The 25262-nt window shown below is 40.5% G+C and overlaps 1 protein-coding gene across 8 annotated transcripts in view; it reads right to left on the bottom strand.

Annotated features, from left to right (window-relative positions):
* RBMS3 (RNA binding motif single stranded interacting protein 3) overlaps positions 1–25262 on the bottom strand; it is a 728945-nt gene that overhangs the window by 255356 nt on the left and 448327 nt on the right. For all 8 annotated transcript variants that reach the window (XM_075083285.1, XM_075083286.1, XM_075083287.1 and 5 more), the window contains one exon: positions 11375–11466. In XM_075083285.1, coding sequence (XP_074939386.1) covers positions 11375–11466 — 92 coding nt within the window. The remainder of the gene's footprint in view (positions 1–11374; positions 11467–25262) is intronic.

Raw genomic sequence — 25262 nt, 5'->3', positions numbered from 1 at the left:
CCTGCAAATCCATTACAGCCAGATTTCCACCCGCTTTGGAGAAGTTCTGGCTCCTTTACCAAACCCACGATGTTACTATTTGAACTGTGCTGTACCGTAAGAAGGCAGTCTGATGTGAATTAGCTCACGCTATTAGCAATAGGTGACCTTTCACTGATGAACAATTTTTAAGCGAGGGAAAAGTTTTTTTGGAAGTTAAGACACTGCTGAGACCCTTCCTGGACTGACTCCACATGCTGCTTTATGCTGCATCGCTATAATAAAGCAACACAGCCATATAAATGATAGTCCTGGTTTTCCATAACAAGCTATAATTGGAGCAGGTGACTAGGAAAATTTTTAGATAAATGGTGGGATCATAACCTTTTATGCAAAATGGACAAATAAGTTATGGAAATATCTGGGAATCCCTGAGGCGGTGTAGCATTACTCTAAGCCATAGGCACAGTTAAAGCAGACAGCAAATCACTAAATCTCATCTCAGAGTTTACAATTTTGTTGTTGTTTTGGTTTTTGCCAGTTTTTGCTGACAGATGGAAAAAAATACTGCCTGAATATGACCAAGATTTAATTTACCTCCATTTCCTTCCTATTTCTACAGCACATGCCTGAAAACACATAGCATTTTATTCCCAGTGCTTAGAAGAATTACTAGTAAATAATCGCACTCCAACAGTACATACTATTAAAAAAACCACTGTAATGCTTTTTGCTACTCATGAGAATTGCATTACATTACAAAATTTTCTCAAGAATATTTCTAAATGATCATCTATAAATGTGTGCATACATTTATATAAATATAGTTACTTGTATACTTACCAACTATGCATGCACATGCTAAAAAACCATATGTCCATATACAGAGAGACAGAACTGCGATACTGCACTGAAACAGCATCGTGTATTGACTGAGTGGGATAGTAAAGTGGCGAAGACACCTTTGTAGATGGGGAAGCCTTTCTTCAAGGCATCGTCTCTTTCTTTACGTATCAGCTGCATTTAAGAACCAAGAATGATTTAACTGCATGAAGAAAAGATGTTTGAGACAGAGATTTCAATGACAACTCTCAGAAAGATATGTCCACTAGTTCTGAGGAATTCGAAGTCAAGCTTTCCAGCACTAAGGCATAACTATCCCAACTACAAATTTTCTGACTTTAGAAATGAAACATCTCATACTGCCTTTCTTCACTTTTTCCTTTCCTTTTTGAATCTTAATAAAAATATCAAGATTGCAGATGACTGACGAGTGGTAATTACTGAACACAGCCTGCTTTGTTACTTACTGGCACCCAGATAAGCAAAGTTAAATTCATTCTAACATGGGAAAAATATACATCCTATCAAATATTATATCCAATCTAATTCTCTGTGAACCCGGGGGAGGTCCAACTTTTCCAACTACAAAAATGCATTTACAGCTGCTATCATCAAAGTTTTCATTGTTCTCCATGGTTTTTGAGACCAGAAAGTTCTGAGGCGTAGTACAGGAAATAACTGTTGTACCTTCATTATCTCAGCATAAGGAGCACTTTAGTAGATGTAAATGTCCCAGAGGTCCCCAGGACATACCCTTGAATAAGTTTCTTGGGAATCAAACAAAGACTCCTCCTGCCTATACAGCTAGAGAAACTGGCCATTTAGGGTCCCTAGGTTCTCCCATGTGTCCACCATTTTGGACTATGGCTCATAAAAGGGTCATTTTCCCCTGTGAGCCCTAGGGAAAGTAGAACAGCATTAATATACAACCTTCCTAAATAAGGATTCACCTGCACAGCATGAGAGCTGCTACAGTCCTTTCCTCCTTTTAGATATGAAGGCACATGCTGCAGCATTGCTGGTAACATCGTGCCCAAGCGGTGAGCACAAGATAAAAATGCAGGGGTACTTCCAGTAGTCCCTGGTGAAGGTAATGTCCTCAAGCCTGCTGACAGATTGGCCAGACATTGATTCACCGGTGACATTAGTTTAAGGTATTGTTCAGCAATATGGCAGACACTAATTTGATCGAAGATTTAAGGAAAGCTGAGGTCAAACAATCTTATAATTTAAGGCAGGCATTTGTAATGCCTTATTTATACAGAGATGTGGGGGGGTTGGGGGGGTATATTTCCTTTTGACAAAACACTGAAGTTTTGTCCTCTCACTTGGGGTTGTACTTTCTTCACTTGCTGTTTTAAAGGCACAGTTACATTACTTTTTTTAACACCTCAATTATTTCTGTGGTACATTTTTCTGAAGCTGACACTTCTTACTTTAAAAATTTATCTTCCTAGGTTTAATCAGCTATGCACGTTTATCCTTGTACCAAACGAGGTACACCTTACAAAATATCCAATACCAGCCAAATGTACCCTTCCTCTGTGTTCATTTTCCTGTTTCTCCGGCAGCAGCACTACACAACATTAGCGATACTCAACTCATGTCCAGCATATTGATATAAAATGACCCTTTATGCTTCCTATCAGCTGTGCTCTCATATTACAAAAACACTTTACCATGCTTCATGTTCATTACTGAGCAACTGCTCCTTGCTTCTGAGAACTACATCCTTATTTACGCACGCACACCCTGGCATATCTTTCTTAAAAGTGGAAAAAAAACGAGGGATTAAGGGAAGTTATGATTGCATTTTATAAAATTGTAAGTGGCATGAAAAAAATTCATAGGGAACAAGAGCCTTCTGTTTCTTCCAATACATGAATTAGTAGGTAATCGATGAAATCAACATTGTAGGTCCAGAGCAAGCAATAGAGACAGTTTTTCAAAGAACATATAGTTAAACTGAAGAATTTCTTTACGGATGGATGTTGTGCTGCCAAAATTTTAAATGCAAAAGAGGCAGGACAAATTCTTTATTTGGGGTGGGAGGCAGTTCTACAGAAGGCTATTCAATACAAGCTCAGGAAACCCCAAATTGCAAATTGCTGGAGGCTAGGAGAGCACTCTGGGGAATTATCCTCAGATGCTTGCCTGGTTCCTGTACTCCTCTGCTGGCAAGTGCTATAGCGCACTACCAGGGAAAAAATGTGATGTCGGGGACCTTTGTTCTGGCCCAATATGGCCAGTTTTACATTCTTATATCACTTATATTTATTTTGATCACATCAAAATTAGTCTAATGTGACTACAAATCGAATTCAACCCTTCATATCATCATAACCTCCATTTCTGAGCACAAACACATAAAGGGAAAGTCCAAGGACTAAAAAATTCAATGAGCTGCCATCATGACTCAGTTTGTTGCATGTATCATGACGAGAGCCTAATCTGGTAATTTTGTACAATGAAAAAATAGCAGGGTTTTTCCAGCGACAAAAATTATCATTCATTAGTGAACAAAATAGCATCTAAACCTAAATTTATTTAGATTACAGCCAAACCACTCAGACATGTCGGTTGAATGGGAGACATTCATTAATAAGGAAATAACAAGCAGAGTATTCACTAATACAGTAACATTTAGATATTCAGAGGGGGATGCATACGTGCACAGGGAATATCTATGCATATTACTAGTAGATTTGTGTTTACTGGCAGAATATGCACCTGTGTATTTCCAGGCTGATGAGCTGTTACGCAGGCACTCACATCAACTCAGAAGAAATGCTACTGAAGTTTGCACACCTGCTTTCCAAATCAAACGAAATAATCTGAAAGTGGCCTGATTTTCACACAAGTCGCATTGCTTTGTTGAATCTGTGTCTCCATCCAGCTAAGTGGTACCCCAAAAAGCACGCACATATCCTCCCGCTGGTGGTCTTGTGGATCATCTCCTCCTCCTCCTGAGGAAGCATGCTAGATTCAATGGTTTTTGTTTCTCACCTTGCACAAGCTTCATCCTCGTGCTGAGCTACAGAAGAACACGATTAAATGATATGTCACTGAAAGAAAGGCTACGTCCATTTTCTACCACAGTAATATTTTCAAAAACCACAGTTTTTTGATCATTTCAGAGGGCACTGGGTTTTTCCTAGTGAGTAAAGATGTGCTTACTGAATTTAGAACACAGTTGCTCTCAGTCTGAGCTGTAGATTCCCAAGCTGCATAGTTGTGGTCGGATAACTCCTCCGTGGGGCGTTTGGAGTTTCCTGAGTACGGAGGGAAAAAAGAATTAATCTGACTCCAGTGTTTAACTCATTTGCAGGACTCAGATTTCCTGTTCTGCAAACATAAAGGGTTTGCAAAGAGTGCGTAAGAGCTTCCAAGATGTATAGCTATGTGAGTGCTAAAGATAGGGAGCCCCATTCTTCTCTCCAGCTTAAATTGCCAAAGCTCTGTGGATTTCAGCTGTATTATTACCAATTCAAATGTGTTCCAAGTCAGAGGAAAGTCAAGAACAATGTGTATTTATGAAAAAAGGCCAATTCTTGTTTGGCTGAAGTTCATAACCCGAAAAGAACCCAGTAATTCCACTATTCTCCAGCCTAAAGGTTGGCTACATCTTTCACTTATCAGCATCTGTTCTGTGGTGCAAGGCATTAGTAGCACAGAGATGGATGTATTTACTGATTATTTACATTGCAATTTTCAAAGGCAGAGGAATGTTTTAAATGAAGTTACAGTATGAAAAAAAAATCAAGTCAATATAGAAACTAAAGCAGCGCCTGCAAAGGGAAGTCAAATACCATGGCAAGGTCTATTTGAGGTGATAGCTAGAGAATAAACACGACTGTATGTGCCGTAAGATTTTCTAAGCTAACTTAGTGGTTAAGAAAGGTGCTGAGCTAAGATTTTTGAGAACAAAGGAACATAGCACTGACCTAATTCCTCTCCATTAATCAACAGTAAAGTCCCATTCACTTCTAGAGAGTAGAATTATGCTAAGTTAAGCACTTCTGAAACCCCCCAAATAAAGTTTGTGTATAAATTTGGCAGGTGTGGTACAAGCACTGCCAATGCACACCCCCTTTCATACCAGCCTATATGTTTTTAGGAGCAATGTATGCAAGTGTGAAAGGACAGTTGGATTTTAATATCCCCAGGATTACTTGATGTTATTCTTTCAAGTAGGGCTCCAGCTAATGCATTCTAGGTTGGCTTGTGGATGTGCATCTAAAAGCAGGAACAGGATCATAAGCTCATTTCACACTGGCTACCATGTTGCTCTCACGTAGAAGCATTACATTCTCCAGGCTAGATGAGGCTATCGAGTCCGTCCATTAGGGTCATGTATCTTCGCTATCACCCCAATCCATTACATTAGCTGTTTCTTATAAAGCTGCTCATCGCTTTAGTCTTGATCGTCTAGGAAGCTCGTAAGACACAATCATCTGCTACTGCAGATCTTCTGAAATGTAAAGTTAGCACTTTGCCTTAGCACATCTGTGATTTGAATCCTGAATTTAGTGTGTGTTTCATCTGTTAGAAAAACTTTCAGGTTTGGAAAGGCACATCTTCCTAAGATATTTTGTGGTAAAACCTGACACAGAGAAATAATTTAGCATCTCTTCAATGCCTTTACTTCATCAATCACTATCCTTTAAGGAATGAATAAAAATATCCTGTATTTACAAAATCTGCATTTAAGGTCCAGCTCCAGCTGGGAAACTATGATTCCTCATTACAAGAGTGAATGACTTTATGGCAAACACAGGTAAACAGACGAGAGAGGATGAGGAGGGCATGGCTTTAGTAAGAGCAGCAGTATATGAAACTCTTGGGCTTGTGGTTATTGCTTCTGCAGGACTACTTTGGTATGGCTGAACTGGTAAAAGAAATCAAAAGAGAGAGGCACCAGGACCAGTAATTTACAAATGTAAACCGCACCTACTTTCACTGCTTCCCAGCTATAATTTTTCACTGTCATTTAACCCAGGATCGTTATCGATTCAGGTCAGTATTGGCCAGTTAGTATGTAAAATGCATAAACACAGGGAGAGATAGTTAACATTTTAGGAAGATAAGAGGACTGTTCACTGCAGAGTGCTCCACACACGTACACACAGTTGTGCCAAACGTCTCTGACAACTGGTGAAGCAGCAGCCCACGCCTGGCTGTGCAGTTCGTTCGGGAACGACGTGGAAGGTGGCCAGCATCAGCACAGCCCAGTTCTCAGCTTCTCCTACGTTGCTGAGCACGTCGGGGTTTCCAGAGTCACCAAATCCTGCTCTAGCAGGAAGCAAAGAAAATTATTTTAAAGAGCCAATACAAATATTTGACTTCATAGAACAGTTTGCTGGGGAACAGGAATCAGATAATTAAAGAACAGGATTAAAACGAAGCCTGACAATTTCAATAATGAACTCTAAATATCCTAACATCCTGCCTTGGTATCAGAAGGAAGGTTAACTCAGTCAATAAGGCTGTTATCCACAAACATTGTCCAAAAATATGAACAACCAGCATCCTGCAAGTTGGTTAGCTAAAATCTGCAGACATTTCAATCATGAATGAGAAAAACACTTGCGGGATTCAACGTGTCAGATGTTCAGTGTATAGGCCATATTTCCTATTTTGTAATGATAGCATCCTTATTAAATATACTCATGCACTTTTAAACTGCAAAATACAGAGAATTTAAATTCTCCATTAAGAATCTAGATTAAAAAAATATTAGGAAGAAGGGCTTTCACTGGAGAGTCTTTCCATTTTCTGCAGTTCCCATTTTAAGGAACAGCTCTTTAGAGTATTAGTATATGACAGAAAAAAGGGAAGTCATTTAAAATGAAGAGAAAATGAAGCTGAAAAATGAGCAGGCAGAATGGACTTATTTGGTCAGCTGACTCATACCAGAGCAATTCCTGAAACCTACACAAAAGCCTGGAAAATAAATAAGATTCTTCTGTGGGATTTCCTTTTCCTTGGTCCTTGGAGATAAACTGCCTACTTAACTATAGAGCAACCAGCTCTCTGTTGCTCTTCAGAAACTCTTATGCTTGGCTCCGTTCTGTGGGAAACAGCTCCCTTTTATGTTTCACCTAGATGGTGATTACTGCCTGTATTTAAGCTTCTGCACGATGGAGAGATGAGAAAAAATATCACACAAGAAGCAAAATCACATTCTGTAATTCCCTCGTCAAGCAAAATACATCAGAGCCTATTGGCACAGTCCTTTTTCAGAACCAGCTCCTTCAGTGTACCCTCTGGATGGCAATTACTGCAACAGAGTAGTCAAGAAATGTTCCTTGGACTTAGACAACTGTCAATGCTAATTAAATATTTCTTCAATGTCCACTTTTCTCACACAGGTGCTGAGGATGTCTAGAGTGCATTACACATACAAAAGGAAAACCCAGAGAAAACATGCATTATCAAATACTTTTTTTAATCCTTATAAATGCACTTGGAATAACAGCAGGATTGAAAACACCTCCTTGTTGAATGTGTTTGTTTCAAGAGCCCACTCTTGATGGGCTGCTGGATATTAAAGAAGCTAGTATATACTCTCTGCAAGAACCTACTTAAGTCTGAACTTCCACTTTACACAATCTTACAACACACTAGAACTGGAAGTAAACGGTAGTAGAAAGGACCCCAAAATGTCTGTGACTGACTGCACAGTCCACCAACTTCAGGCTGATCCAAATTCAGACACTCAAATTCATTTAGACAACAGACTTCTATTGATTCTTCAGGTGATTTAGACTCCTCGGCATCATTAAAAGCTTACATATAAAGCAGATTAAGAAGTGTGTTCATGAATACGTAATTCTGGGTGAAGGACTATTGCAAATGCCAAGAATAGATGTGGCTTGTGGCTACAGATTTTATTAGAACATTGATACGTTTTTCACGTGTACTACCTTCCTTGCCTACTTGTCTGAGCCAATTCCCATATTACTAAGATTCTCCTTATTAATTTTCCATGTCCTGTCTATAACATTTTTCTAGAAAATGCAGGAAAGGAGTAGATGGAAAAACCCAAACCGATATATAAACCATGCACATAAGGATTGTCTTTTCTGTGTTGTGTTTGTGTAGTCCCTAGCACAGAGACAAACAAATCAATAATTCCTGTGAGATTATCCAGTGGCATACCAGTTGTGCCATTTTTAGTAGCAAAAAGAAACAAAAACCCACCCAGACTCTATGAGCCTGGAGAAGCAGACACTACAAATGAATCTGTGTGTCCAAGTTATTTCCAAAGGCAAGCAGGAAGCACATAGTAAAACAAACCAGGCCAACTGAGAAACCATCACTCAGCGGCTCCATAGCATTAATTCTTCTCAATAAATGGAATTGTTAATAAGCACTTTTGAAAATTATGGACAACTTAGGTGAAATTCGTTGGACCTAAGACAGTGAGAGTTGTCAAAGACTTCTGCTTTGGGCACCTGTGTGAGGGAAATGCTAAAGAGGCAAGGTGACAACACACGCGTATGTAAGAGCCTCGCGCAGGTCTCACATACGTGGGAGGCTATGAGGCTCCTTGTCCCACCAAGCGGGCAGCTGTCTGTGGGCCCATGAGATCTCACCTCCCAGCTGCCACCACTACTGCTGCAGTCATAATACTGCTGTTCCTCTCCCTCAGCTGATTCCTCTCCTGACTGCTTTACACCAGGCTGAGCAGCGTCCAAGAGAACAAAAGGAAAAATTCAGAGATTTTTAATGATGCTTTTCCCTGCATACAGCGTGTATTTCCCTAATATGGGGTGTATTAGTCTCAACAGAACAGGTTTTCCAACAGTGATGGGACTTGGAGCATTGATCCACCAGAGTTGAACCTTCTTCCAGAGCAGCACTCTGAAACAAAATCAGCCAAAAAGGTATCCAAATGCTATAAAAATGAGGGAGGCGGCTGTATTTAAGCATTGATAAAATGAGTATATTTTACTCAAGTATCCACAAGACACTTCTGCTAGCCAACACGGGTAGGGGTTCACTTCTGCTTTCTGTTTTTCAAAGAAGATTCCTGGATTTCTATGAGAAAAATTATATTGTGTTAAAACTGAGAAAGAACTACTCTTTCCGAGCAAGATTTCTCTCCAGAAAAACATCACAGACTATACCGACACTTCAGCATACTTCCTCTCGCTACTGGAGAAGGCCAGCACATAGCAAAAGCTGGCCGACGTCTCTTTCACCTTTATTCAAAAGCATCCACAACTGGACTGAGATTTCTGACATTTGCTGAAACCGGTTATAGTTTTCTCCTGGGCCTCTACATGGGGCAGTTTTACTGCTTTGAAATGTGGAACAAAAGATACAGGATACTGACTGTATTTTTTAAAGGTATGGCATGCAAAAGGTTTAGGTAATTTCTTCACAGTTATTCTTTTTTCTTTGATTTCATTTGATAGCCACCATTACTGCTAGTTAAAGCGGTCCTCGAAACAAAACTGCTCTGGATAAACTTCCAGAAGTGGTAGGTAAATTCTTCTGCCTCTTTCTTCAAATCTCTTCTGAGCTCTCACTGTTAATTAAGACACTGGCAGGTAACATTGTCTTTCAGTCCTGTTATGCAACTTGGCTTCCAACATGTGCAAGAATTAACATGTTGCTCCAGATAGATTTGCTTTCCCAGGCTCCTGCCTTCTCAGCAATGTGAGGTACTTTGTGTAGTCGTCTCAAATTCCTTTGAATCCCCATTTTCCTAATACTTTGATTTTTTTCACAGATAGGAAAAGTTAGTTGTATATTTATCTTGAACTATCAAAGAAACTAAAAAGAACCTATCTGGGATTCCAGGCACCACGGCTAAATAATAAAAATACAGTCAGCCTTATGCAAACAAATGTGTACACACCAGCCACCTCAAAGTCATGTAGGGCAAAAAACTACTCCCACCACAGATAGCTCAGAAAACAAACCTCAGTGGTTGGTACAGCCCTTCCCACACTGAAAGCACCAGAGTTTGTTTTTAGACCCCAAAACACTGGGCAATCCAACACAGTATTTTAAGTCACCTTCTCTTTTGGTATTTCCAAGCATGCAAGTGCTGAAATTGTTCATTGTTCTGAATCGTGAGAATACCAAATATAGATTTATCTTTCAAGCTTGTCTTTAAATCTCTAATTTTACATCTACAACTTTACAGATTTATGTAGTTAGAGATTTACTCCTCCCCAGAAATGGCTATTTGATATCAACCAGCAGGACAAAACATACCTCCTGTCTTCGGTTTCTTTTTCACAGCTTGACTAATGTGTCAAATTGCCTGTATTTTAACAAGGAGATGCAGTAAATCTGAGAAATAAAATAGCACAGTCCTTAGTAGATGTTCACATTCTTCAGCTTGCCATCTTTTACCCATTTGAAGCAAATATTTTTTATCGCCATGTGTCAATAAAAACTAAGAGCCAATAAAACAGCATAGCTTGCATTGTGGGGCACCGTTAAACAGAAATACATGGACGACATCCAGTTACTTCAAGGCACAGTGAGTGTAATTCAGTAGAAGGCAAAAGAACCACATTTACCACCAAGGATTTTTTATTAAAAAAAAAAAAAGTTTTAAGTATGATATTGAAAAAGAAAGGTATAAAATCACCAGCATTCCTTTACATAGGATTCTCCAAATGTGGCAACAGTTTATTAGTTGATTTGCCTCTGTTTTTGTAATTACCTGTTTGTTTTTACTGTGTGAGATTCTAGGCCGGCACCATTTCTACAGAGACTAAATCAGGTAATATTACGGGCTTTTTGTGATTCTAGGGCAAGGCGTTTTTAAAGTACAAAGCAACAGCTATTTTTGCTGGCCGACACAGTCTAGAGCCCAAAGACACATGATTATTCCTTCAGAAAGGCAAAAGCCAGAGCACATGACGGTCATTTACTATAACCCCCATCTCCCCATCAGCCTGTTTGCTTGGGGACAAAGGACAATTTCAGGACCAGGGTATCTGAGCTCACTGCTTGCTACACGATGTACAGTATGGCCCCTGCAGCCTCTCTAAGCAACAGACACCAGTCATCTCTAGACAACCTCCAGCAACTATTCTTTCAGCAACCTGCTGCACCTCCATTTACGTCCTCAAAATAAAAAGACAGGAGAAGCCAAATCGAGGCAGATCAAACAAACTTTCCATATGTTCAGTCAATCACTCCTTCAGAGAAGCCCACCAGGCATGTCAGAAAATAATAACTATTCTGAGGGAAAAGAACCGATTGAAGACAACTCCGAGGCAAAGAAAAGGCAACTCTTTCACAACTGCAGTCAGCACAAAAGCATTTCCAACTCCAGGACTCTCCATCTTACAACCCTCTCCAAAGGGAGGGACAGAGAGAGTATCAGAGCAGAACCCACTGCATAAGACACAGCTCTCAAGAACACAGACAAATCATAGGATGAATAAGGTGCTGAAGCCAAAGGGTGAAAAAAACATTGGAATAAGCAATCCAAAACCTTAAGAAAAACAGCAGAAAAACAAACTCTTGGAAACTGAACCCAGCAGCTCAGCTAATCCTGCAGTAACATAGCTGCTCTTACCTTTGCCATCTGCGCCTGCACGCCATTTGCTTTGAGAGATGCTACTGCTTTCTGTGCTGCTGCCGGACTGTCAAAATCTACAAAACCGTAACCTGAAAAATAAAGAGATAAACAGACATTTTCATTATTATCCCTGTGTATGTGCATAGATAAAGACTTTATTTTTACAAAAAAGGAAATCCTTTCCGTTCTCTCACGTTGTCTCAATAGTCTTCCAGTAGTAGCACTGCCACCACCACCAGCCATCACACCTCTATTTCCCACACTTTTCCTCCTGAACCTAGTGGGGTTTAAGGAAATGCAATGACATGAAGCTTTGAAGCGCAGGAAGGTATGCACTAGAGAGGGAGAGAAGGCAGCTCTTTACCTGCCTTAACAGATAAAAGGTCCTTGGCGTGGGAAGGCACACGCTCGTATGGCTCTGGTGCTCTGGAATCCTGCCCCATCTCTTCCATAAGAACAGGCAGCAGTATGGCCCTCCCTGGGATACAAAGCTACAGCTTCCAATAGCTGGTTGCATAAGAAAACCACACCCTTTCCCTGTCCCTTAAACCCATAAGAGGATTAAGCTTCAGAAGAGAAGAGTAATGGGTCTCTGCAGCAGGCTGGGGCCATCTGTGTAGGGACAGAGAGCACAGCCTTCAAGCAGGTGGGAGAAATTAAGAGAGAAATCACAACCTGCCCTCTACAAGTGACCGCCAGATAGCTCTAGAAGATGGTAAGGTGATAAAGTCACAGCCTGGTTAAAGCACATCCCTTCCCTCTCATCGCCCTCTCTGCTGGTACAAGGGCCAGGTCCCTACCAGGAACTGCTTCAGGGTATCAGCTGAAGAGCAGCTTAGTGAGGTTTTCCTACTCCCAGTATTTGCATTAGTTTAATTTATTAATCAGCCAAGCCACTTCTATCTTCTCTTCTTCCCTCTCCATTTTTTCTTCCTTTACCTAGCAAGATGGGTATGTTCAAGCAAGACCACTGCTGTTAAACCCCTAATGGATATCGACGACTCTGGAAGTATTTTTATTTTCCTAAAGATACAAAGGAGGGCAAAGAGGACAAGGAATGGACTTTTCACAACTTCTAAGCACTGACCTGTCTCTGATCTTCAACAGGATTCAAATACCTTGCTCATAAAGATTTCAACTGAGTTAGGAAGATTTAAAAATCTTGCCAAGCACCTATTTAGGCAGCTGCACGCATTTCACAATCCATCCAGGGAAAACCCCAGCCTACATCTTATTAAGCAGTTACAGTGCAGGTAGGCACGTGCTGCTCAGACAAGCTGTGGCCAGGGGCCACCTCCTTGGCATCTCCCTGGGAAGCCATACGGATGAAACTGAACTGCCTGAAAGCTCTAATAATATTAGCACAAGCATATTTATAGCATAGCAGCTCCTCTGCAGACATCTCCATTTACTAGGTCAATACACACCATACAGGAGGCAACCACAGATATGCTTTCCTGCCGTATCAATTTTTATTTCTTTTGCCAGACTTTTTTCCTGCTCCTGGGAGGCCTTATTGCCTTTCTTTCTGCACCAAATCTAGCTATAAGTGTGTGCTTCTGATCACCTTGCTCCCCAAGTTATAAACAACTCTTATTTTTCTTTTTGGTATGTATGCATTACTCGATGCAGGGTTTAGTCCAATGATGAAAGAATTTTGTGCACATGGACTTTCTTGTTTTCTTGGCTTACACCTCATTTGCACAGTTTTAAGAAAATGAAATAAGAAAAAAGAATCAGCCAAAATTGTTAAAGGAACTGCTCACTTAAAGAGTAAAAAAACCACTATTTTGATAACAAAGTCAAGATCTGAACCAGTCTGTTCTTTTCTTCCCTCAGTTTTCTGGGTGGTGTGTTTTGGGGTTTTTTTGTTTGTTTGTTTGTTTTGTTTTGGGTGAATTTTGGGGTGAAAAACTGATGGAAACCATAGAACAACTGTACACTGGGACAGCAGATCTAACAAACACCACCATGAAGCAGTGCTGCACTAGAGTTTGGTCAACTTGGGGAGGTGGGAGGCACGTTTTATCTGCTCAGATTCCCCCATTCGATTTTCCCTTTTACCAAGCATACCATTTTTAAATCAGCTTGTTCTACATCACATTTGTAGTGTTATCCAAGCTCTCTCTTCACTGTAGAGCAGCAGTGAAGCTGATGCTGCTTTGAACCAAAAAACATGCTACAAGAGAGCAAGAGTCCTCCCTGGATTTCTCCAATGCCTTTGCCCTTTGGGAGAGCAGCTTCTGGGAGGAAGGAGGAGATACAATTAGATGCAGCTCCCTTCTTGCTACATGAGAGATCCTGACAAGAAGCCAGAGCTGCCAAGTGGGAAACCAGAAATGCCTTGGGAAGTCATGGGATGGCTTGGATCAAACACAGAGCAAATTATTTTTTAGGATAGCAAGGTGCGGTTCTCAGGAGATTAAATTCCTTTTTATTTCTCACCATATTCATGCCCACAAACCAGCAGGTGGAAGTGCAAAAATAAGTTTTAATATTGGTATTAAAAACAGACAATAGAGTTAGATTTTTATATTTATCATTAGTGTACAGTGCAGGATTCATGTATGCAGTAACAGAAGGGACACAATTTTTAATACAACTTTCTAGACAGCACAGTAAGTATTCACATTGAAGTTAGTATTGCTTGTAAATATAAACTGGAATGTGTGAGAATATTCTGGTGTATTACAGAGATCAGGTATAGCTAACATAGTGAATTATTGAAGATTACCATCAGTCCGTAATATCTAAACCCATGAATATCTTCTAAGCATTTATTCAGTGGGCACAAGGGGCTACATAACCATATCAGAGATCCAGTGAGAGTCTCGAGACAAAAAAGCCTTGCAACTTTAGCTGCTCATTATGCATTCTAGTATTACTACTCCCAGCCTCACAGCAAAGCTGCTCTTTTTCCTTTCCTCAAGTTCATTTTCATTCCAAATATCTTTTTCTGGCCCTCCCCACTCCCGACACATCTCTCCACCACACACAGAACATTAGGACAAAATCACTCCATGGCTGAAAACCTGTCCAAAGAACATCAATCTGCTGCAAGGGAAGCCAAGTTCCCAGGCTGTTTCAGCATTCAAGTATCCTTACAAGAACCCTGCAATGCTATATAACAGAAAACCAGGCATGCTGCCCTTTAGTACAGTTTACGTTCTTCCATGCAGATGTTTATAGCCTATGTTGGTGACCTACACTAACATATTTCATTTGTTTATAATCTCACTTCATTTTTTGGGTCTCCAGCACTAACAAAGTCAAGCTGGCTTTTTTGTTTGGGTTTGGGGAGTTTTTGTTTGTTTGGGGTTTTTTTGTTTTGTTTTATATACTTTCCAGAGTAGATCAAGTTTAGTCCCCACAGAAGCCAAAGCTGGGGCTTGGAACATCCCCGCCAGCTCTCCCCATAGCATTAATGAATCCCCAAACTCCCTGTGCCAAGAGCCCTTCCCTCCTGCCCAGGCTGTGGCTGGAAGGGGCGTAGGCTGTGCTCCCCTCCAGCCCTGCTGGACTGCTGTGGCTGCTCCTGGCAGGTAAAACCCCGGGGCGGGTTTGGCTGCTCAGGCACCCATCCCTGCTCAGATAACTATTCCCTGGCTCCTCCTAGGAAAATGCAGCAGGCTGGCTGGAAGCATCCCCCGGGAGGGATTCAGACCAGGGTCTGCCAATCGGACGCTGCTGCTCTAAGAAAACGTCTGCATTTCTTTTTCCTCTCTTAAAAACAAGTGCAAGCCCCACCAGCCCCACCCTCTGCTAGCCTCAAATTCCACAGCTTTTCTTTTTCCTTCCTCTTTTTTTTTGTGTGTGCGCACTCCCTCGTAAACATTCTGGTCAATGGATTATAATTCTCCTCCCCCCCCACGCCCCGTCCCAGTTTTTATGCAGAACATAGTGAAAAATGCACTCAGATTCTAAACCAGGACCTTCAGACTCTGCTCACAAGAATCCATCGCCACCACAGGAAACCAAAACCAAAACTATGTCCCCATTTTTCGTAAAGTATCGTGCCCTTTTCCTTTAAGGGCTCCAAATGCAAATGGGGAAAGCTGCGTTATCTTCTGCTGCTGTTTCGAGAGATGGGAATTTATCAGTAACGTGAGTCCCTCAGCTCAAGTGCATTTACACTGAGGGTGACTTCAGTACTCCAATGCCACAAGTATTCCAGTATCCCAAGGTTTTTTGCAGAATGATGTATTACTAGTTTGTACATGGAAACACACACACACACAAAAACCCAAGACAAGACTGTCTAGATTAATTTTTAAACCTTTCCTCTAAGAAATTAAACACCTGTAATTTTGTTTTGGCCTGACGCCATTCGAGCTAAATAATTAAATTTAAGGAATAAAATCAGTGCTTTTGTACCTGTGGGGGAAAGAAAACAGCTAAGCATCAGCAAGTGCAAGTTTATAGCTAGCTGCAATAAGTGCTACCCGAATACACTGGCAGACACTAAACATCTCCGTCTCCTATAACCTAAACGGCTGGGGGCCTCCCGGTCTCAGTTTCTCTGTTCCATAATTAAGCTTGGCAGCAGGTTCAAATGAATTAAAACTGAATGTCACTATTTCCTCAACAAATCCCTCATCCTTGTTTTTTCTTACTTGTCAGGAGAAGACCAGCAGAACAGCAATTAGTGGTAAACAGTGCAGTGAAAAAGAACCAAGTATACACTAATTAGGTCACTCGCCAAACACATTCATTTCATTGGCAGATTTAATCAATGTTTTCCTGAAATGTCTTAAATCTCCTATGCTAATTTAAAGTTTTGTTATTGTTGTTACTTTAAACACAGATGGGATGCCTGGAGATTTTCAATTCCTTTCCGCAAATCCATTTCAAAATAACAACCCCTCATATAGTATATCATCAAAATTTAGGCACAGGTTTTAGGAAATGGCCTCTAATTTTATGCCAACATTTTTGTGCCTGCAAATACCTATGGGTGCAATTTTGTGGATTTAAGTAATTGCAGGTGTGTAGAGCTCTTAGACATCAAACTCTGAATTGCCCTGACTGATCGAGTACTTAAGGGTAATGCCAAATAATTTAAGGGACTGCCTGCCACTTGCGGTTCCCACAATTATCGCAAAGTGCTGGAGCGGTGGCACACAGCAAAGGTGAGCTCCCACTGATGTACGTGGGATTCACAGTCTGCCTCTGGGGAGCTCCACTCGCATAGTGACGGAAGCAAGGGCCTGGCTGCCTTTCTGGAGGACTAAGGCAGCTCCTGTGCTGCCGCCGAAAGTGGCATTAGTTACTGGAAGCAAATGGGAACAGAGGTTTCAGGGCATCCTGGAAGTTTGGTCCCCCAGTTAGTACTTAGAGCTAGCACATCACGGTGCTTTTTTGCATGGAAGACTCTCCGTCAGCAGATGTTACTGATGATGCCATCGGAAAGGGAGCCGTCACGGCTCCTGAACTAATCCACACCCGTGCCAACCTGGCTCTGCCCACCTTCCTGCCCCGACCGCACACTCCTGGTCCTTGCAGCAGCTCCCACCCTCCTGCTGGCCCTGCCCCCTGAACCAGCTCACCCATGGCCCCCTTACCACCAAGGGGCATGAAAGGGCAACCATGCAGCCAGCCACAGCTCCGCACCCATCCCAGCTCTGTCCTGATGACCCAGGTGAAAATAAAAGAAGAAAACAAACAGCAGAAGTGTTCTTCCCCAGAAGCAAGAAGCAGAGCCTTGGCATGCTGCTGAGCTGGAGCTCTGCAAAGGCAGCAACCTCTGGCAGGGGGCTGAGAAAGGAGAAGCCATGATGAACGAGGGAGGATAAGCTGGGGCTGGTGAACTCTCAGCTTCACCCTGCCACAAGGCCAAACATCACACCTCACCTCTGAGCAGGTGCTGCTTTAAACCACTTAAATTCAAGTCAACTCGTACTCTGCATTTTGCAACGCCCCCCCACCCCCCCCAAGGTAGGAGACAGGACAGCTGATGCACCCAGCCAGGAGACTGGCCTTGAGTCTGTACCTTAGTTCAACTAATGTGCCCAGGTAACTGACCTTGTTATTTAAACAAACAAACTTAAACATACTGATGGGGAACTCATTCATCCTGGGGAGCAATTCTGGTTCTATAGATGTCAACAAACTCACTTCATCAGAAGTTTTATTGCTTTGTTTCTGTAAGGTAACATCTTTGTACTGACAGAACACATCCAGCCTGACAGGCAGGAAATGCTGACTGACGGCCATCCCACGCAACCTTAATGCCTGCGGGTCTCTCTGTACTCGGTGACTGACTCGGGAGTCTGAGGGAAGCTACAGCAAAGCTCTGCCATTCTCCTACCTTGAGGTGTTCAACTTTGGTATGTCAACTGTTTTTGGCAACATAAAATTTGTGTAAATTTTGCATAAAATTACATAATTAAGATAATTTTGTTTTTAATTATAAACCTCGATTTACTTATGTGTAATTACAACAATTCTGTTATATCTAAAACTGTTTTTCTAGGTCTGATCCACCAGACCACTTGGAAGTCTGCTTCCCACTGGGACACAACATCTTCTTAATGTAAGGAAATTCCCAGTCCATGTTTCTGGCCATCTAGAATTCAATATATCAGATCTGAAATCCACAACAGACAAGACTGAGCATATTATTCATGCTGAGTCTTCACAAGTTGTAGGCTGTTCGGACAAAAAGAAGGATAAAGTCGTTTTAAGGCAGTGCTTGCTCTTTTTCATTACTGTTTTTGTTAACTTTGCTCTGAGTTTGGAAATTTAAAATCACCCAAAAGAGGCTGTGATGAAGGAGAGGAATACCAGCCCAGGGAAGAGGCAACAGTCAAAACTACCTGTTGAACTGGGAAACCATGAACTAAAATACATTTTTCACAAATATTATTTTTTTAACTTTATGATGACACCACCATACATATCTGTATACACAGATGTATATATTTGAACACACCAGCACAAAGTTTTTACACAAACACCTACATATATACACAATTAAGGAACTATATAATAATCAGGGGGCATTTCTCCTTCACGCTTAGATGAAACCACTTGGATTTCATGAGAACCTAAGTCAATTTCAGTTGTAAAGTTCACTTTTTCCCAGCACTTATTTAGAGTGTCTCTTAAAAATCAGTATTCGTTCTGACAATCAGGTAGTCCAGAAAAAAGTGTTTATCCAGTAATTTACTATGCAATTTTCAGACATTGTTTTACGCTCAGATAAAGAATCAAATTGAAGTCTTATAAGCCTTGGAAAATTAAGGTTAGCAAGCAAAGAGGTTGAATCACCCTTGAACAGAAAATTACTCAAAACAGCTTTTTCTTTCATTGTTCAAATTCTGCTAAAATATTCCTACAGCTCCAAACGCTCAGAGTAATAGCAAAATATTCTACATTATCACTATTTTTAAACCTCTACTTTACAAATATGTTCTTGGAGGCTAGAAAGTGGTGAATCATCACCTTTTAATTAAAACAGCTAATATATAGTTAGAAAAATAATTGGAAATGGAGAGTCTTAAATGCGAGAAAGAAAAGATGGTCCCTTCATTTCAGATCACTCCCCAGAGACACACCTACATTGTTAAGTATGCATATACAGCTGAATTTTTTGTTCGTTTTAGCTTGATATGGAAATACGGCACAAAACTGTCACTTTGATTATGTTCCTGCAGTGATTTCTTTTGCTTCCTGCATTATTTGAATCCCCTTTATAACAACAGAAGTGGAGAAAAACAGAACTGTAGGTAACTAACAAACCATTTTTAGACATCTGTTTATAAACACATTCTTAATTTGAACATTCAATTACTTTGATTTAAACAGAGTGTATATGAATACAGGTTATTATTAATTGCACAACTAATTCATAATATTTACATGCAAAACCGAAGTATGGAACTCATCATGATCTTTTCTTATATTTTAAAATGTTACTAAATGGAAACATTTCTGCAATCTCCAATAACCAAAGGTTACACTACAAAGAAACCTATAAAATGTTGGTATGTGGGAGAGAAGTAGTTATACAATAAATAAATAACGATATGTATATGCATATGTATGTGTATTTTTCTGGAAGGTAATCCTTCCAAAAACATACTCCCTGAACAAACAGAAGCAGACCTCAAAACTGACAAAAGCTCTTTGTGAAATATGGCTGCAATAACAACAGCAAGGGGGAGAAGGGTGAACAGTACAAATTTAGCAAATATACCTATCAAGAAAATGATATTGCCCTTGACCACCTTCCCTCAACATTTACACTGCATTCCTGGCAATTCAGAACCACAAAGACTGGCAAACTGGAGAAAATTCTGGAAAGAGCACAAATATAGCTATAAAAACTCAGATTTTGCAAATGGCAGAACTTTTATTTGATTACCCCTAACAGTACGCCAAGCTTTTGGGGCCTTGAAAGTGAACTGAGATGTGAGTGGGTACCTATGGGCAATCAAATTGCAGCATGTAACCAGCATAAACAGCGAGATGTAGGACTTGGTGGGGACTTGTCAAAGTACGAAAACGTTGGTGAAAATAAACCGAGAGGGAAGTTGAGAAATATTTCCTGGTATTCTGCTAACAGTGTGAATGTAGAATAATCATACAAAGCCAATGATGGAAAACTCATTGCTCGAGTTACTAAATATGGACTGAATAAAGAAGAGAACATATTGTAAATCTTGCAGTGGCAGAAGGACAAGAGATAAACACACTCTTCCATCTTTAACTTTTGAAGTTACTCTCTCTGCAAGTCCCATTGATGATTGTCAAAATCCGAACTGAAGCTTAATTCTATTTTTAAACACAGGGCTAGCTCACATCTACATTTTCCATATAAACCAACATACCATTTCATATTACAATTACTTAGCACCACAACATTTCTTATTGGTGTGTTAGTTATATAATGTGATCATTAAGATTATTTTTACTAGACCCGTTTAGCATAAGACATTCATTGTGGCTCTGCAGCTGAGCTAAATTTCACACTTGAAGCAGTGACTGAAGAAAGCAGAATGTTCTCCTAAAAAAACAAGTACTCCAAGAGCAGTGCTTGGTTATGTATTTACATAGAGGGGAGGGAAGGATACAATAGCAGTTTTTTCCCTTGACTGAAGAAATACTCCACAACTCACAAGGGATAATATTTTGCAATAGCCAGAACAAAATAGCCAGAACTTGCAGCTTCAGATTAAGACCTCCTACTTTCAGATACAAAGTGACTGAAAAGCTAGAAAGGAACTAGAAAGGAACCTCACACCCAAAACTGAAAAAGGGTTCGCTTTTTAAACAATTATTTTTCGTATTTGCTTTCCTCTCTAATCACAGCGATGTGCAGATGCTGAAGTTCCAAAATACCACAAGAAAGACTATTTTCTTGGTATTTCCAGCCGGCAGGGAACACTGACACTCTCATGAGAAAGTCTGTTCTTCCGAGGTTTCATGCTCAGTTATGCAGACTCCAGAGCTTTACTTAGCTTGGATAATGTTTGGGTAAGATATGAAACCCAATCTCTTGAGATTTGACCATCACTTATTTTAGAGCTGAGTGACTTGAATAAAAAACCTGGTGTACAGAAACGTTTTAGAAAAAAATCATTCAGCGTTATCTCCAAAAGCTCCCAGCGCCTGTATAGACAAGAAATTTTCTCTTTTAAATACCGGACCTCAGTTTAGCCGAAGCTAAGCAAGTTATCCACCAGCTGCTCACCAAAAGAGCATATAAGCTAAGAAGCTATGAGAGACTAACTCCAGCATTCCTATGGACTACTTAGAAGCGAATGTTACCGTTGTCATGCTAAGCACCTTCCGGGCATGGTATCTGGCATGGCACTCCTGCAGGCATTTATGGACAGACATGGAAAAAATCAGAATATCAATGGGAGCTCTGCTTTCAGTGTACAGTACCTATGGAAGAGAGCAATAAAAACTGGAGGAAAAAAATGAAGTCCTTCAGCAGTCAACTGTTCCAGCATTAGGTTTAAACAACAATACTATTCTAAGAGGCAAAGGAGGATGTTCTGTATCACCCAGTGATCTTTGTCAGAAATGAAATATTCCATTCTCTTCCTCCCAACGCCGGATTGCTCAGCAATCATAACATTAAGTAAGTGCAAATATTCACGAGTAGGAAGAAACAGTCTGACAAGAGAAGATGCACTTGGTGATCACACTGTGATTACTGTACTTTATTAAAAATAATTTTCATTTCAGTATGTTTTGACAAGAAAATAGAAAGCATCTTGTGTAGGCTTCAGGAAATATTAAAATAACCCAAGGTGATGAACATGTTATTATCCAGCCTGTTCCAGAGGGAGGATGCTCAAGTACTGAAATGGTTTTCACTTCAAATACACATTCATTTTCAAGACACCGCACTTGAAAAATTGGACTGTATATTTGTCATACAGTAAGCAGTGATAAAGAGCACAGCAATTTATGTCCTTTATGCAAACCACTTGTAATTCAGAAAACAACTATAGTTTCTAAAAGGCAGCAAAGTGATAGCACTTTCCCAAGAAGTGAAATGGTTTTTTTCATGCCAGTTGGCCAATTCTGGCATGTCAACCTTTGCTATAATAAACATTTTGGATAACATGCAAAGAGCTCCTATTCCAACCCATCAACACTCACGATGCCTTGGAGCTTTAGGCAGAGATGAGCAATACCTTCTGAATATTTCATGATTCTGATACTAAGAAAAGGATCATGATACCACCATCACCATAATGCTAAAATACCAACGACCTTTTCAGCAAGAGGGTAGTATGCTTTCGAGAAATGGTGGTCACAACCAATGTTACACCTGCGCTATGGAGGGGAAGCACAGCAGGGATGGGCAGCACACAGCAGGATAAGCCACAACACACAAGGTCAGAACAAAACACATGTTAAAGATACCATGTAGATTCAGTGCCCAATGATTTTGGTCTTGCTTGATATATCAGACAAGCAGAATTTAAGTATCCCTATAGTGTTAGAGCTATATTGCCCATCTCTGTTTATAGGGTGTCCTTTGCCTCTGCAGTAAGATCCTTTTGTGGTTAAACACCAGTTGCACATTCTGAGCCTCTCGTCTTATATCTACCACATTTATCTGTAGCCTGAAGTTCAAAAATGTTATTATTATGGTACCCCAGAAATGGCTGTTGGTTTTCCAGGCTAAGAAAGAAAAAAAGAAGAATGGAGAAGAAATCACATCAGAAAATCTCTTTTCAAGACCTCCAATCCATTTTTCAGATTTGAGATAGTTCTACAATTTAGGTAAGTGGAAGATCTAGATAAAGTGGTTGAAATGGTGTCTTTTAATCTAATCTGAATTTCTGAACCCATAGAAGTTTTCCTATAATTACAAATCATATACCTCAAATACCTGAAAAAGAATCAAGTGAATAATATAATGTTTTAATCTTGAGCTAACACCTTTCCTTCTATGATTTAAGGTAGCTATTTAGTATTATTTTGACTGTCAGCTCGCATTTAAAATCACCTGCTGGTACAGTACATGGCACTCACACACCACAAAGGTATGATGAAGGATGCTATCTGGAGGCGATACTGAAGCCACCTGGATGATGACCGTGAGGCATCAAGAGGTCAAACCAGCAGAAGGACAATCCCCTGTGCAGAAATGCCGACATGTAGGAAGCTTCTTGTGCACTGAAATTCATGTCCATAAGAAGCCTTCACACAGCTTGTAGAGAGAGAAGGCACAAATATGGGACTGGAAGAGGCATCCTGGGTCTTTCTGGAAAGCGGATGACTATCACCCTACACTAGATGACCGCATGGGGTCACACCAGTGACTCACACAATTTCTCTAATATTACCCTTTACCTACTGGAAAGATCTCACCCGATACATCCTTGTACCATATTTGTTGCCTTCATAGCTGTGCCCATTTTTGGCTTGGACACTTACAAGATCATCTAATACTTCTGTCATCCTTTTCCTTTATTAGCTATAGATAAGCTTCCAACTTCAACTTCCCATGCAGAGATTTTCCTATTGCTTCCCAAGCAGAAGGTTTTACTATTAGATTTTCTCTCTGTTTCTCACAATCCAGTCTTCAGGATCATCTAATTACCTTTCTCTGTAACTGCCTAATGTTTATGAACTTTGTGTAACTAGCGGGTATCAAGGGAGTTTTGGTAGCAATATCATTCAAGATGAGATGGGAAATCTGGTATATGCCTTAAAAAGAGAGAGGTAGGTGGGTGTTGCCAATCATGCTGACTGACATGTCCAAGCCTGAATCCAGATCATAATATCAGCAAGGATCTACATCAGTAGCGACTATCCTCAGCAGTTCTTCCTAAATGGCCAGGCACCCTCTGGATGTAAAAACATTTTGTTTAGGGTGTCTAGAGAACATTAAGGGTTTAACTAAAGAGCAAACTCACTGACATATATTGCCAAATATACAACAGAGAACAACTTTCACCCCATGAAGCCAGTTCATGGGGTATGCATGAGAGACAGGTATGCATTTCAATGCTTAATAATAGAAGATAAATTGGAGGGAGGGGAAATTTATGTGCTAGAATACGCTTTTTAGAAATGAAAGTGAGGACAATTCAGATATAATAATATTCTCTTTTTTATGAGGGATATTTTATTTTTAAAAATCCTAGAATTTTTATGAAATTATACGGAAAATGACTGAGAGATGCCCAGGTCTGTAGTAGGGTCTGAGTCTGTTTGCAGAGAGTGGTTCTGTATCAGCTTAGTACATCAAATAAATGAAAACAAAAGAGAAAGCAGGGAGGAGTTCTGCCAGGACACACAAATTCAGCAAACATATTTTGACTAGGAAGTCAAAATGCCTATAAAGGGCAAAAGACATTTTAAATGCCCAGCAGCATCCTCATACACCATATCAAAGAAATAAAGAACCAGCAATCTAAAATTATTTTTTAGTCTTTCAAGAAATGGTGCTGAATCTCACATACTTGTGTGAGTAGGTGCTTGGTCAGTCACTTGGCCTACATTCGTTATAGCAGGCCAGGCAGCTAATAGTCAAACGGACCGCAGCGCATCTCTTATGCAGACGCCAAATACATGTTGGTGTTGTCAATGTGGAGATGTGTAAATGTTTTGAGACTGAATGTCTGCTTCCTGTCAACAGCAAGAATTAGCCAGATGAATATCCGGCATGTATGGTTGTACTTTCTTAGAGTATAAATATAGTACTACAAAAATTGCAGGCTGCTTGTTTTATCTCTGGCCTGTTGCTCTCAAAGCCATTTTTGTGACTGAATGCAAAGGAAAGCAACTTCCCGTACCCCCACTAGACCCTGGAAGCAGTGAGGCATGTGGGGATGAACACGATGAGGTACCAGTTGGCTGAAAAAATTAAGGGAAACACACAGAGTTACTCAGGGCCCATGACCAAAAGGGTGTCTGCAAAAGGCTACCCATTTCATTTCCATTACACAGAGATGGCAGCTTTGGCAGCAACTTGCCACTCTACTGTTACACCCTTCTAGTTGCTATTTTGTATTTCTGGGGCAGACCTGGGACTCCTTCTTTCAGAGCTTCCATCAGGTGACACAGGCAGGTGGTGCATGAATCAGGCGATGGCTTATCAGTGTATTTCTGTATATAATGCCATCAGAAGATACTGTATTGGGCTTTTCTATTACACAGAGATGATATGGTGTTATATGACCCTGAAAGCAGGTATATTTCTCACTGCTGGAGGGCAAGGGTAAGGTGGACATGGACTTGCTCACTGTATCTGGCTGGGAAAGCAAAAAACAGTCTCTTATTCTTACCCCTCAGGGTGGCAGGTGTCTAATTCAAGTAATCATTCCCCAGAGGTACAGATTCCCTCACACGTCGGCCTTGGAGCCTTTGTAGGAAATGGGGATTGCCACTCTCTTATCTACTCAAGGGGAGC

Source organism: Phalacrocorax aristotelis, chromosome 2, assembly GCF_949628215.1.
Source record: "Phalacrocorax aristotelis chromosome 2, bGulAri2.1, whole genome shotgun sequence".
Taxonomy (NCBI): domain Eukaryota; kingdom Metazoa; phylum Chordata; class Aves; order Suliformes; family Phalacrocoracidae; genus Phalacrocorax; species Phalacrocorax aristotelis.
Note: the sequence above shows the minus strand (reverse complement) of the source record. Positions and strands in the feature narration are given on the sequence as shown.